The 14267-nt window shown below is 46.1% G+C and overlaps 3 protein-coding genes across 5 annotated transcripts in view; 1 reads left to right on the forward strand and 2 right to left on the reverse strand.

The window, feature by feature from the left end:
- Window positions 1-6080, reverse strand: part of LOC108151629 (triple functional domain protein) — a 45609-nt gene extending 39529 nt beyond the window's left edge. Inside the window, exons 1-3 of one of the 2 annotated variants that reach the window (XM_017280328.2) lie at window positions 5813-6080; window positions 4468-4950; window positions 6-552 (exon numbers count right to left, since the gene is read on the reverse strand). In XM_017280328.2, the coding sequence (XP_017135817.1) occupies window positions 6-552; window positions 4468-4646 (726 nt within the window). In that variant the 5' untranslated portion in view covers window positions 4647-4950; window positions 5813-6080. Of the gene's footprint in view, window positions 1-5; window positions 553-4467; window positions 4951-5519; window positions 5599-5812 lie in introns of those variants that run through there. The other variant, XM_033386660.1, reaches the window with a different exon arrangement.
- Window positions 6081-7519: 1439 nt separating this feature from the next.
- On the forward strand, window positions 7520-8722 carry LOC108153480 (oxysterol-binding protein-related protein 11). The gene is made up of 3 exons (XM_017283520.1): window positions 7520-7796; window positions 7864-8260; window positions 8326-8722. Exons 1-3 carry the CDS (start codon window positions 7709-7711, stop codon window positions 8513-8515), a joined length of 675 nt encoding a protein of 224 aa, XP_017139009.1. The 5' UTR covers window positions 7520-7708; the 3' UTR covers window positions 8516-8722.
- Window positions 8723-8767: 45 nt separating this feature from the next.
- The window catches only part of LOC108153542 (protein bric-a-brac 1), a 75908-nt gene continuing 70408 nt past the window's right edge, over window positions 8768-14267 (reverse strand). Inside the window, exons 2-4 of one of the 2 annotated variants that reach the window (XM_017283610.2) lie at window positions 12526-12586; window positions 12024-12448; window positions 8768-11959 (exon numbers count right to left, since the gene is read on the reverse strand). In XM_017283610.2, coding sequence (XP_017139099.1) covers window positions 10952-11959; window positions 12024-12448; window positions 12526-12586 — 1494 coding nt within the window. In that variant the 3' untranslated portion in view covers window positions 8768-10951. Of the gene's footprint in view, window positions 11960-12023; window positions 12452-12525; window positions 12587-14267 lie in introns of both variants that reach the window. The other variant, XM_017283609.2, reaches the window with a different exon arrangement.

The raw sequence follows: 14267 nt of genomic DNA on the forward strand, positions 1-14267 counted from the left end.
CTCACCTGCGACCCCGAGCCCTGTCCTGTCGCATTGATCTTTGCCAGCAGCTTCTTGCCCTGCATATCCAGATCCTCGATTGGCAGCTTCGTGATCTTCTTCTTCATCTCGTTGTGATGATCGATGGCATGCCGCGCCAATGCCACATCCTCTGCGAAGTCATTCCGATTGAGATCCTCCTGGAGATCATCAATGCGATCGGCCATATCCCCCGCCTGCCAGAAGAAATCCTCAATGGCCAAACGGGCATCCGTCCACTGCTGATGATCGTACAGCTGCTGCCCCTCGAAGTCCCCAGTGAGCTGATGGCCCTCGGCGATTTTGTTAAGGGCCTCAATCGATATCGTTGTCGTCTCGAATTTGTATTTATGCGACGATATGGAGGCACGCTGCTTCTGCCAGAAGTTGTCCGGTTTGATGATCACCACGTTATGGATGTTCGCGCTAAAGTGCTCCTGCAGGACCTTCAGTATGGTCTTCACATTCGTCGAACAGTTGCCATTCCCTCGCATATCAATGATGACTGTGAAGCCGAGATTCTTGGCCGCATCGCTGTGGATTGGAGAGAGTGGAGAGTGCTGAGTGAAAGGTGCGTTTTTAGATACAGGAGAGCGCAAAGAGCAAAGAGAGAAGCCTAAATACGTGAGTGAGAGTGCAGTAGAGTCTCTCTCTCTCTCTCTCTTTCTCTCTCTTTGTCTGTCTCTGTGGCTTGATGGTTCATTGGTCTGTTTACGTTCTTTGCATAAATTATGACAGCATTTCTTTGTATGGTCTTCACAGTTCGATTTCTATAAGCTTTGACACCGATCTACAGCCCACCCCCTGCCCACCTGTTCCCCTGTTCCCCCGTTCGTTCTTTTGCTCTGATTTGCATTCCATTTGAATTTTAATCGCGCCATTAACTATAAATATTTCTTTCTCTCTTTCATTGATGTTCTTTGATGTTGCTCCTCTACCATTTTCATTCTTCTATTGCCGCTATTTCTTGGCCTGATTGTTGCCGGTTCTTGGGGGTTCTTTGGGGTTTCTTTTTGAACCACGAATCATTCTCGTGCTTGTCGTGCGGTTGGGCATTTCTAGGGGTTTACCTCTCTGTGTTGCCACACAAAACAATGCGAAAGTGAAGAGGCGTCTCTCCACTCCACTTTCCACGACGGGGGTGGGGGTGGGGGAGGTAGTGTCACGCCACACACGGAAGGAAATGTCTCTGGGAAATGGTGGGAAGAGCTCAAAGAACCACAACCAAATCAAATGTTGGCTTTTGAGAACTTTAAGAGTTCTACCGCCCCTCCCCTCCCCACCCCCCTTGAAGTTCTTATCGCGTCTGGAAATCTGGAAATTTGTGTATTCCATGGGAGGGTTCTGTTCGGGTTCTGTTCCTCTTCTGTGGACAACAAGCAACTCTTTTGATGACTAATAAAACCTCAGAGAACGAACCGATAAAACGATTTATGTTTATTCGAAGGAAGGCTATTAAAAATCGAAATTGTTCACTTTTTTGGGGGGGGGGGGGACAGAAAGGGGGGAAAAAAAACAGCCAGCGAGAGAGTAAGGGAATGTCGCCCGCATTTAAAATTTTAAAATACGAAAACAAAGACACGTCTTGTGTCGCGTCGCGTCGCACTAATCAAAAATCGTTTATTTAACCCATAAATCTGATGTGCGGGAGGGGAATGGCAGAGCAGGACAGAGGGAGCCCCCAAAAAGTAAGTCCAGCGGCTGTACGTGTCTAAAATGCTGAGAGAACCCTCTGATCCCTGGATGTCGGAGGGGGAGGAGGAGGAGCAGAGCCGTTTCACAGAATTTGCATTGACGTACGCGAAGCAACACAAAATTGGCCGACAACGAGTCAGAAGATGGGGGAGACAAAGGCCCCCCTTCCTTCATGACTCCCAGGGACCACGGCGAAGAAGGACAGAGAGAGAGAGGCGGAATAAACAAAAAGTGTTTCACGCCAAAGCAAATAAACAAAAATGCAAGCAAGAACGAGGCGAAAGCAAAACAAAACAAAAAAGAAGTAAGGAAGGTTTCGAGCGCTTGGCGAAGTGTTTGATACCCTACAAAATAGAATTTTACTTATAATTGGTAGATATACGATCCAAGGAAAGGGCATACGCAAGCACAGAATATCTCCATATTCAAAGGGTACCAAAAAAGAAGAACATAAGCATAAAACAAAGCAAAAACTGCTGTGCGGTTGGGTGAGGAGGAGTTCTGGAAGCTAAAGATAAAGCGCACATTGGAGGCACAGACCGGCTGCCGCAGCGTTTCTGCGGGGAGGGGGAGTGGTAGAGGGAGAGCCTCCTCCTCCCGCCTGCTCGACGTCTTTGGTCGATTTTCTTATCAGCAAAACCTGGGGAGGGCGGGTCTGACACCGTAATAATAAGTGATAAGTAATAATAAGTGGGACAATGCTTGTGACTTGTTACTCGACCGATAAGAGGAGGGCAGCCTCAGAGGAGCGATGGGGGGGAGGGAGGGTGGGGGGTTTCAGAGAAGACGATGCCAGCGTGGGAACTGACGGAGGAGACTCGCCGTGCGAGGTGTGATTCACGGCTAGCGAAGCTTGTTAGCGCTTCAATTTTGAAAATTTGTTGAAAAATATCTCTACGTATCGTTTCAATGATTGGGGCATGTCTTTTGCTGCTACAACTGTTTTTTTCTTCTTCCTCTGCTGCTGCTGCGGCTGCTGCTTGTCGGCGTGTGTCGCAATCTGGGGTCGCCATCATCATCAGCGGGAGCAGCAGAGGCAGAGGGCAGTGCTGCCTGATTATCATTCGGACTTTTTTGCCATCTCCTCCGATGGCTACCTCTCCGGGATACCCTACATTCCAGCGAAAGACGGTACATCAGGTCGGGAGTTCATTTGGTGGAAGGTGGGAACCCTGCTGGCACTTTTCGGCTACTCCCGTTCGATTACCCTTTCTCTCATTCTTTACCCTCTCTCTTTCTCCAGCGCTCATTTGGTTGTTTGCTGGTGTTTTTTTTTTTTGGTTAAGGTGTGCTCCCACTCTTCGAGATGTCACTCTTTTTCGCTGTGGAGTGTGTCTGGCTAAGAGCAGGCCTCACCTCACCATTAATATACTTTCGAGCGGAAAGCTTCTTGGCATTCCACGGCTCTTCGGCAGAGCCGGTCCCCGGTTTACATATGAGTGTGTGTGTGTGTGTGTGTGTGTGTGTGTGTGCTGATTCTTCTTCTTCTTTGATTATTGCTTTCTTTGTCGCACAGATTTATGCAACTTTTGTTGCTCTCGTCGCGAGTCTTTTGCTCTTTTCTAGTTTTATTTTTATAATCTTTACTTTTATGACTTTTTTGCACTCTCTTGTGCCCCTTTATGTGCGGCTCCATTCAATGTCAGCCAATTGCCAGCAGCAGCAGCAGCCGATGCAGAACGCGAGAGCCAAGAACCAAGAACAATGTGCGTCGTCGTATGCCGTGATGAGTCATAAAATATGCGACTGCTGGTGCAGCGAGGCGACTATAACAGGAAAATCAAGTGGAATGTGGCACTGCAGCTGCAGCAGCTGTTGCCCCTGGGACCCCGACCCTTCTCAGCCCCCTCTCACCCACCCCTTGGCAAGAGTGCGGGTGCAAGAAGATGTCGCGACGTCAGCCGAAATTGCAAACGAAGCATAGCGTGCAGCGGCAGAGGCAGCGACAGCGACGACGACGACGACGACGACGACGACGTCAGCTGACACAATGAGCGGCCATTGTGAGGGGTATCGTACCACAAAGAGGGGAAAAACGAGAAGAGAGGCATTGGCAGAGATGGGAGTAGCACATCAGAAAATGGAGTAGCAGAGGAGGATGACCACAAAAAAGATCAGCGGTAGAGGAGCAGCCGCGCATAAGAGAGAGAGAGAGAGCTAGGGTACCAGAGAAAGATCACCCTATAGAAAAGAGCAAAGTAAACAAAACGAGGTGGAACGTACTGAGCTGGTGCTGCGACCGCAACTCTACATTTATACCCGATACTCAGTCAGTGTGGCTCTCCCCCGGCAGATGGCGATAAAAACTGTGTGCGAGTGGGACACAGCGTGTCGTCGGGAGCTGTTACTTTTGGCTATGGTCGAAGTTTGGAAATACACTTGTGCAGATTCGATATTACAGGAGTGTGAATACCAAATTTGGTTGCTTTAGCTCTAATAGTCGTTGAGCACTAGGCGCTCATAGGGACAGACCTGGCTCAATCGACTCGGCTATTGATCAAGAATATATATACTTTATGGGGTCGGAAACGCTACCTTCTGGACGTTACACACATATACCCCTAATATACCCCTATACTCATTTCGAGTATCGGGTATAAGAACGGAAAGAGAGGATGGAATAGGAAGAATAGCACTATAAAAGACTGAATGGAAGATTAGGAGCAGCAAAAGCAGATTATCAAAAGAGGGACAGGAGGCAGAGGAGAGAGAGAGAGAGAGAGAGAGAGAGCGGGCGCTGGCGGACACACTCACCTGGGTATGCTGATTAGGTAGCTGAGCAGCCGTCGCAGATCCTCCGGCTTGAGGCGGTCGCGACGCGGAGTTGCGGGGAAGCAGAGCAGTGGACCGCCACGCCTGTCCCTGCCGCCCGTGAGGAAGACGACACGCTCCTGGAGCAGCGTTAGCAGATCGCGGGCCCGCTGTCCATCCATGATGTTCGTCCGAGTGTCCACTAGCTCTAGCTGCGGCCCAGCTGAGGGAGGCAGTGCAGCATAACGGTTTTCTTCAGCCAGCCAGCCAGTAGCGGATTTCACTTAAACGCTATTATTATTATTAATATTACTATTTTTTGATTATTTTTGTATTGCGGTTATTTCTGCGCGTTTCGCTTTGTTGTTGTTGATGGTTGATGGTTGATGCTTCACTTTTTTGTTGAATGATTTTGTTGTTGTTGCTTGTATTTCACTTGTGCTCATTGATTTTTGAAAATTTCTCGCTGGCATTTTCATGGTCACTCTTTTTGGATTGTTATTCGTAATGCGAGTGGGAGGAGGAGCAGTGGAATGAAAGAAGAAACGAAAGAGTGAATGTGAGTGTGTGTGTTTGTGTGTGTGTGTGTGTTGCACATTTCATTTGTAAATTCATTTGCGGGGGGAGTTTTACCCAACCCCTCTTCTTTTGCAGCACAGAAGGAGATAGATAGCGAGAGAGAGAGAGCGAGATAAAAGGCGAGGGGTGCCATAAGGGGTGCGGAGGAATATGTTAAATGTCATAAATCAAGTGACGCCGTCACGCGATAGCCGCATAAAAACATAAAAACTTGAAAAAAAAAAACACAAACCCACACACACACACACACACATACACTCCTGCTCTTGTTCTTATTTTTAAACACACGCGAATGGGTGGGGGGAGTGGGAAAGAGATACAAGAACACACACGCATGAATGGGGGAGTGGGAAAAAGACACAAACACACACACACACACACACACACACACGCGTATTAGGGAAAAGGGGGGAGTGAGAAAGAGAAAGAACCAAACAAATCTCCCGAGTGGCGAATGCGGCGCGCAAAATACATACTCCAGCCAATTGCAACATTTAGTGGGCATTGGGCAGGGGCAGGGGGACACCCCATCATTTTAATTGCCACAAATTCACCAAAGATTCACTGAAAAAACTCCAAGAGCCACAGAGGGGCACCACAAACACTATATCATCGCCAACATCATCCCGTAGTTCTGCGTCTTTGCCTCTGCTGCTGCTGCTGCTTTTTCTTGCTACTGGCATCTCTGCCACCAATTGATTTTTTTCACACCGCGCGCACATATACACAGCGCTTTTGTTGTTGTGTGCTTCACAATCAAAAAAATTACCATAAAAACGCAAGCCGAGATCACAATGCCGCCGACATGTTGCATGTGCAGCAACACCGCTGTAGCATTTATTTTATTTAAACAATTTTCGTGGGTCTTTCGCAAAAATTAAACGCTCCCCGACTTCCGACCAGTGCTGCCGATTACGCTTTTTTCCCGTCAGATCTGGCTTTTTTTGAAGACCAAATGCGGGAAAAATTTGTGAGCTGCGCGAAGCGGGAATTCTTGATATTTTTACAAATGTGTTTGGCTTTTTTCAGCTTTTTTTGATGCTGCCACCTATAACATAAAAAGCCAGAAAATGTGGCCGGTTCATCATTATTTTTGAACGATAGTTGCGAGCTTACCAGATAATTTAGAATTTTTAAAACAGGTTTACTTTTTTCGTCAACATATTAGCAAAATTTTGAATTACCTTGAAGTTGAAAATATTCAGAAATTGAATATCACTTTAATAAAAAATTGTTAACAGCATTATATAAAAATTTTCAGCTTCCTATACGTTTTTTTCAAGCTAGAAACAGATTTTTTTTCTGATAAAAAGTTGGCAGCTCTGCTTCCGACAACAGCATTTCACATTTCTACACATTTGCTACACATATCTACACAATAGCTACACATTTGCTACATGATGGAAGGAAAAAGAGGGTATGACAACAGGAAAAACGGCCCAGAAGAGGCAAGCCATGCAAGGTAAAGTCCACCCCATTTGCTCAATATACGTTTTAGACAAAAATCCGATTTTGTCTTGGCTGTTTTTGCCTATTGTCTATAACCGTTTTTATAGCACATTCAAATTACGACTCATTTTTTCGTTGCAGGACAGAGCAGCAGTGTGACAATCTGACCCTCAGAAATACCGCAAATATACCGATGAAAAAACGAACTTAGCCCACTTACGCCTTCCTCCCTACTCCCTCTATCTAAATTGTTCAACGTCATAATAGTCATGTGTGTATTTAAACAGTCACCAGTCGAATGTATCGATAGCTTGTCGGGGCACACTGCCAGCTAGACACATTGAAAATTTGTACACTTTTTAATGGTATTTTCTAGAATTTGCCAGTATTTTTTAGACGCACCCTCACCCTTTTGTCCAATGTAGAAACCGTGTAGAAGTGCCATTTGGAGCCCAGGCCACATCGAATACTAATTCGTGATCAGCATCAATTTGCTGATTGTTACCATCAAAATCTAAATTTTGTAAAAAACTTTCGGAAAAAAAGGTATGTCATGAAATGAATAACGGAGGTGTTTCACACTGGCGCTTCCATCGGGCTTAAATTTTGGAAACGTACACAAACGTACATTTCCCCTTCAGGTGTCGCCTTTGGTAATTACAAGCATGTAGTTAATATGTAGAAAATGTGCAGTTGATGTGTAGTTACAATGTAAGGAAATGAATTTAGTGGAAATTGTTTTTGTTTAAACCTTATGTTATAAGCAATGCAATAAAGATGAGAACTTAACTTTGACCAGTGTTGTAGGAAATTTATTTAACAATTGGATAAAATTATGAGTTCAGAACTGAGGGTGTTAGCTAGCTAGTAATATTTAACCGAAGATCAAAATCGAGGAATTATGATGCAACTTAAGTACAAAAATTGGCCAGTATATTTACGGTATATTTTGAAAATTTTGACGTATTTTGGTATATTTCTGATCGACAGCTGTGGCAAAAAGTTTACTGAAGTTTTATTTTTTTAGTTTATTTCGCACGGTTTTAATTGTAAATTTGCAAACATTTTACGCAAACTAAGAAACAACTTAAGGCAGCGCAAGAACAAGTCACGCCAAAAGCAGCAGCAGCGGCAGCAGGAGCAGCAGGCGCAACAAGAATCGGCAGACCGAGATTCGGCGAGGAAAAGTCGCCTTCTGGCGGCCACGGACGCGGAAATGGAGAGCAATCTCAATCGAATGATTAACCAGACGCTGCGCCATCAGCTGAGTGGCCAGCTGAGCAAATATACGAATGTGATGAAGGGTTAGTGATGCCACGAAATCCTCTAGGATCTTCCTCTAATCGCCCGAAATCCCTCCTACTTTTTCAGGCTGGCAGTATCGCTGGTTCACTGTGGACGCCAAGACGGGCTTCCTTAGCTACTACCTGTGCGACTCCTCTGCCGTTGGCGACGACATTGCCCCCTCGCCCCATGTCCTGGCGAGTGCCCCCCGCGGACAGGTTCAGCTGGCTGGCGCCGTGGTCTACCCCAGCGACGAGGACTCTCGCACGTTTTCCATTGCCTGCGCCTCGGGGGACACGGTGAAGCTGCGGGCCAACGATGCGCGGGCGCGTCAGGAATGGGTGGACGGCCTCCGGGCCGTGGTTGAGAGCCACACGAAGGCCATGGACATCAGCAATTCGTCGCCACTGCCGCCACGGGAGCTGCTGGCAGCCTCCGATGCGATGGTTTCGGCCCGTCAGGCGCTGTTCCTCACAGAGCAATGGTTGGGAAAAATAGCTTGTCTTTGGATGGGAATCCCTCTTAATATCCGGAATTTTTCTATTGCAGCAATGCCTCTTTGGCCAGGGCCATTGAGAGCATCGATTGTGCTTCCTTTACGCCCACTGATCCCGATCTGCTGCTGCTCAAGGCCATCTCCACAGCCAGCACTCAGTGCCTGCACCAGTGTTTGGGCCTCCTGCAGCGCCACCAGGAGATGAATCAGCTTTCGTCAGAGGCGCTGCCCATTATGCTCTAGGAGGATGCGGTGTGAAGCCCGCTCTAGAGGAGGAGAAGCACCTGCCCTAGACAGGAGTGGACCCAACTCTAGGAGGATGAGGCACCGCATCCTTCATCGCATACACTATTATCCAGTATTCCAAGTATCTAAAAAGCAATAAAGCAGCGTCGCCGAATCGCATTCGTGTGGAATGCGTTCTTTTGGCAAGCAAAAATGAGAAGACGATTCCATCGGGTTTTTCGGGTTATCTTTTTCAATGTTTTTATAAAATACTTTTTAATTTTGTCGTTCGTTTCGTTTTTCGGTTAATTAGAACATTCATTTTTTTGTTTGTTTGTTTGTTTGTCGATATTTAAGATTAATTTGAACATAAAGTTTTGCACTAAAGTTTTGATAGAAAAAAAATTGAAACATTTCGACGTTGGACGTTGGATTCTCCATTCAAACTCCTCTCTCTCTCTCTTTCTCTCTCTCTCTCTCTGCATTCCATTCGATTCGATTCCATTCCATCCATCTGTCGTGTTTGTTATAGTTTTTATTTTACATGCTATACCGAAAGTAATCGTTAAGTTAAGTTTGTGGAACATCAAATTCTATGTGGGATTTCTTGGGCATGTGTTGGGGGCAGGGGGGGGGGGGGCAGGTGGATTATACATATAGATATATTCGGGCTATGGCTATTGCTGCGCTTTATGCTGATGATGATGTTTTGTTTTATAGCCCATGTTCCAAATAGCAGGACATTCGATGCGAATAGCAGATATCTTGATTCGCTGTAGAAGTTTCCCACAAGTGAAAGGGTACATTTATTGATTCGCTGTACAAATTTCCCCTAAGCGAACGGATGCATTCGTTGGTTTCGCCTATACGAATATCTCATAAGCGAAAGGCTACAGTCGTACCAATTTCTTCTAAGCAAACGGATAAATTCGCTATATGTAAGGGTTGATGTTCCCTGTAAAATTTTTCGATAATCAAAAGGAAATAGACGTCTTGAATGATGGCTATTCTTTCATTTTGCTGTATAAATTTCCTCTAAGCGAACGGCTACAGTCGTTTCGAATGCCCTGCTTAAAATGGAACTCTAGGTATTCTTTACTCGTTATTATAATGATTTCTCCCCATCAATTGTGTGCTTGCTAAAATCAAATCAATTGCCGGAAGGTACGCCTAAAATATATATCCTATGTATCAAATGTAATGTCGCCAGACTTTTTCAAATAAAACAACGAACACTGCTGCAGATCTGTAGAGCAACACAGGGGCCAGAATAGAAACGAAACAGAGATCAAATTAAGGCTAGAAAAGGCACTTTAGAATGGGGATTTTATGGTTAGGTATTACAGGATCATTTGGGGCTTTTTAGAGACGGGTTTTGGGAGTTTAAGTGTTCTAGGGTTCTGAAAACCCAAATAAAGTTCCCCCAGAGACCCATTAGATTGCAGCAGCTGTCGTCATACAAAAATTTTCGCTTTTTCACTAAAAAAATTTCGCTTCGTTTTCTCCTAAATTTGATCTAAAATTTCGTTTTGTATAAATACGATTTTTAAAAAAATTTCACATTTTCTTTTTAAAATTTTTGTTCTTTTGTTTCTTTTTTTGTTACAAATTTTGTTTCTTTTTCATCGCTGAATTTAATTCCGAAAGGCATTTTTTGTGAATTTTTCTTTTGTGTGTGTTAGCCTAAACATTAAATTTAGTTTTCTTTTTCCTCTTTTTTTATATTTTTTGTACACTTTTTTCTTTTATCCGTTTTTTGCTAAAATAAATTAAAGTCTAAACAAAAGTCGGGCACACAATTATTTCGTTAAAAAAATTTCATTATGTTACGGTTTGTTTTTTTTTGTTCTTTTACATTTAAAATTACTATTATTTTTTGTTCAAAAAAATGTTATGTTACGTTATGTTACGTTTTTTGTTTTCTTTTACATTTAAAATTACTGTTATATTTGTTTTTTGTTTCTTTTTTTTGAGTTAAAACTTTTGCTGTGGGCGATTTTTTTGTAGGGGATTTTCTTCTGATTTTTTTAGTGGAATGTTCCGGGCTCCTTCGGACTTTTTGGGACTTACAAACTAAAGAGATCGCTATTTTTCCGATGGACTATAATATAATAATACTTTGAATTTTGATTCAATAAAAAAAAAAAAATAGTCGTACGGCTAGAACCTAAGGGCGAAGTTTGAGTTTTGTTTTGTTTGTTGTAGAAGGAAACTAGAGGAATACAAATATATATATACACATATATATATATATATGTATATATATTAGGGATAGTCTCTCTGGCGAGAGACCCAGCCCTTATGGGTTTTTTCTTTCTTCTGATTTTAGTTGGTTCGCGCTTTTGATTGCTTTTCCTGTTCATTCGTTTTCAGTATCATTTCCATACTCTTTCATTAGCTACTCGTTACTCGCTACTCGCCAATCGCCAACCGCCACTCGCTAGTCGCCACTTGTTACTCGCTTGTGGTGGTAATGGGTTCCACTTTAATGCCTCCGCTTGAACTGGAACGGGGAGCCTCTCCAATGGCCGCCGAAGATCCCCCGCCTGCTGCTCCTTGCGTCACCGATGATGAGGAGGAAACGCTGGCGCCCACCAGCTCCGCCAGATCGTCGGCAAAGAGGCGGCTGGGCGAGTACTCTCGCTTGTAGCTGGACATCTCGAGCCCCAAATCGCCCAACGGCGAGTGCAGGCGCGGGGTTTCGCTGCGGTGAGGACTCCCCTTCTTCTGCTGCTTCTCCCCATGCGAATGCGAATGCGAATGAGGATGCGAGTGCGAATGCTGGTGGGAGGAGGATGATGATGATGCGGATGTGGAGGCGGCACTGGCCGCCGCCATGGAACTGGCACCGAAACCGGACTTGTGCGGCATCCCATGATGCGCTGCCGCCACCTGCTGCTGATGCAAGTGGTGCTGCTGCTGCTGTTGCTGCTGTTGGAGGTGCAGCTGCTGCAGGTGATGCTGCTGCTGCTGGTGCTGGCTGAGCAGCGCCGCCGCCGCCGGGTCACGGTGCAGAGCAACGGCCATGCTGGGCGGCAGATTCGGCAACAGGCCGGCGGGACCGCACGGTGAGGGAGCGTGTCGCGGCCCTGAACCGCTGCTTAACGCCGGGGAAATGCTGCCCCTGCTGCCGGGCGGGCCTGGCCCACCTGCCAAGTGCGGCGGCAGGTTGAACAGCCCGGGCGGTGGCACCACCGGCGGCCCCGCCTCCCCGTGCTGATGCTGCACGGCGGCGGCCATCTGCATCTGCTGTCGTATATTGTGTGCCACGGCGGCAACGGCGGCTGCTGTTTCCTGTGACATGTGCTGATCAACGCCAGGACCCACACCGACGCCTCCTCCTGGTCCTGTGACTCCGCCTCCACCGCTGCCCATGCCATTGGGACAGGCCAGAGCGCTGAGGCTAGCGGCTCCTGGCCCTGGAATGCCGCCACTAGCGCCTGGATAGCTGAGCGTCATGTCCTGCAAAGGGAGAGGGAGAGACATTCAAGAAAGGATTGCTTATGGGAGAGTGCGGGAAAAGTACCGAGTGACGACCGTAGGGCGGCATGTGGCCGCCTAGGCTGTCGTCCTTCATGTCCTTGGCATCGCGAAAAACCACCGTCTTGATCACCCCCTTGATGTGCTCATCCGGCCATATGCCCAAGAGGATGCGCTGGGGTCGCCCACGGCCCTTGGGCCGCAGATCGGGTCCGCCATCGATGGAGGGTCCCAGCATATTGTGCACCCGATTCGCATACAGCACGAACGTGGGATAGGGAATGTCGTACTTGCGGGCCGCCTGCGACAGCGACAGCCCCTCCTTGAGGACACTGAAAATGGCCTCGGCCATCGTTTCGGGGCGCCACGACTTGAGGGGTCCACGCTCCCGGAAGCGCATGTGATGCATCAGATTCTGATTGGTGTTCCAGCACTTTTGCCACATGGACTGAAGCTGGTACTGGTAGCTGTCTGCTGGAAGGGTCACACGAGTGGAAAGGATCAAGTTGTGGATATTTACAAGACATATTACACTTTTTTGTACGAACCTGCCAGCGCGGAGCCAGCGGTGGCCCCCATCCAGGCCTGCGAATTCTCCATCATTTTGGCCTGCAACGAAATCAGAGAGAGAGAGAGAATAAGTAAGAGAATGATTAGTGTTGCACGGAGGCATGGAGGCAGAGATGCAATCGGTTGAGGGCTTCTTCAATTAATTGTATGAATCGCTTTGGTTAGCGCTCAATGCGGCATCTGTTATTGTCCTCCTAGTATCTTCTCATTCCCTGTTTCTGTCTCCTGTTTCCCACTTGATTGACTTGCAAAATCGACCTATTTTTCGTTTAATTTCATTTCTCGATGCCCTTCGAACAGAGGGTGTAATGGACAGGACAGATACTGTGACAACACCATTAGGAATAGGATATTTGTGTATAGATTGAAGAGCCATTGGGGCCATATGATCTTCAACACTTCAATAGCAACACTTCAATAGGAGCTACGAGTAACCAGAGTAGATTGAGAGAAATGATAAGAACTAAAAAGTAACGAGATACAAGATATAGTGAGGCGTACAAGAAAAAACAGACACCGTTGACGAGTAACGAGAGATGAGGGTCGAGTAACGAGATATGATACAAAGTAACGAGAGCCGAGTAAAGTGTACCGAGTAACAAGAGATAAATAAAGACTGCCGAATGTGATAAACGACTGAAGAGTGACGAGTAACTTTGTTAAAGGCTATTTTTTGCACTCTTTTCCCTGTGTGATCTATCATTTTCCAGTTACAGACCTAATTCTTAGCCTTATCGACTCCATTCTGCAACAATCGTACATTTATGGCACCCAATTTTCCACCAAAATCTCCATAGACTCGAATATATACCAACTATAAGGGGTATTCTTTATTTCAAACCCTCTGTAAGGACCAACACTTTTTATGCTCTCCAACAATGGCAGCCCTGTTCCAATTCCGATACCGATGTCAACGATACATTTAACTGGATGGCTAAGCCCTCGAGTAGGTGGCTTCGCAGACGATGATGTCTGTCGTTGTCTGTTTGCATTGAGCAACGGTGCAACGTTTGCCCCGTGCCGAGTGCCTGGTGTGCCTCGCTCGTTGCCTCCCATTGAATCCACTAATTGCATAACAAAGTAACATTTGCATATTGTTCTACATATGTTAGTTAGGAGTGCTGGTGCTTAGCCAGACAGGTAGAGTGGGGTAGAGCGAGGTGGTGTGGGGCTGATGGGGGGGTTTTTTTGGATCCACCTCTTCGATAACTTCATTACAAAAATGTTCATGCATTGCATGGATGGAGAAACAACAGAGTGGCGGCAGCACAGTACTTTTGGATGGATATCAAGTAGGCACGGGGCCCCACTTGTGCCCATTTAGCGTTAAGTATTACTTGTAACTTTTTTGTGCCATGTGACTGGCGTCTGCTATTGTTCCTCGCTTGGAGGTGCTCTTCCCGTCCTCTTCTGTCCTATCGTGTCCTGTCCTGTCCCTCACATGGCTACCGCGCGGGTAATCCTCGTCAGACAATGCCCAGCAACCAGCACAAATCGTTGCCTACTTTTATGTGCTCTAAACATGCGACCTGCTACGATTTACTTTTCGGCTCATTACCGCTTGCAAATTATATATTATTCAAAAGTTTTCCCTCAAAAATTGCTTTATTTGTGTAGGCCACCCTGCAACCCATACATTTTCCCTAATTATTAAGCTACAACTCAAAATGTGGCTCAAAAATTTAGCAAGAGACAAAGGATGAATAAAGAGTGACGAGTA

The sequence above is a fragment of the Drosophila miranda genome, chromosome XR (genome assembly GCF_003369915.1).
Source record: "Drosophila miranda strain MSH22 chromosome XR, D.miranda_PacBio2.1, whole genome shotgun sequence".
Taxonomy (NCBI): Eukaryota; Metazoa; Arthropoda; class Insecta; order Diptera; family Drosophilidae; genus Drosophila; species Drosophila miranda.

Coding starts and splice junctions, on each gene's coding strand:
- LOC108153480 (XM_017283520.1), top strand. CDS start 7,709: ATGGAGAGCAATCTCAATCGAATGATTAACCAGACGCTGCGCCATCAG. Junction 7,797..7,863: donor ATATACGAATGTGATGAAGG/GTTAGTGATGCC, acceptor CTACTTTTTCAG/GCTGGCAGTATCGCTGGTTC. Junction 8,261..8,325: donor CTGTTCCTCACAGAGCAATG/GTTGGGAAAAAT, acceptor TTTCTATTGCAG/CAATGCCTCTTTGGCCAGGG.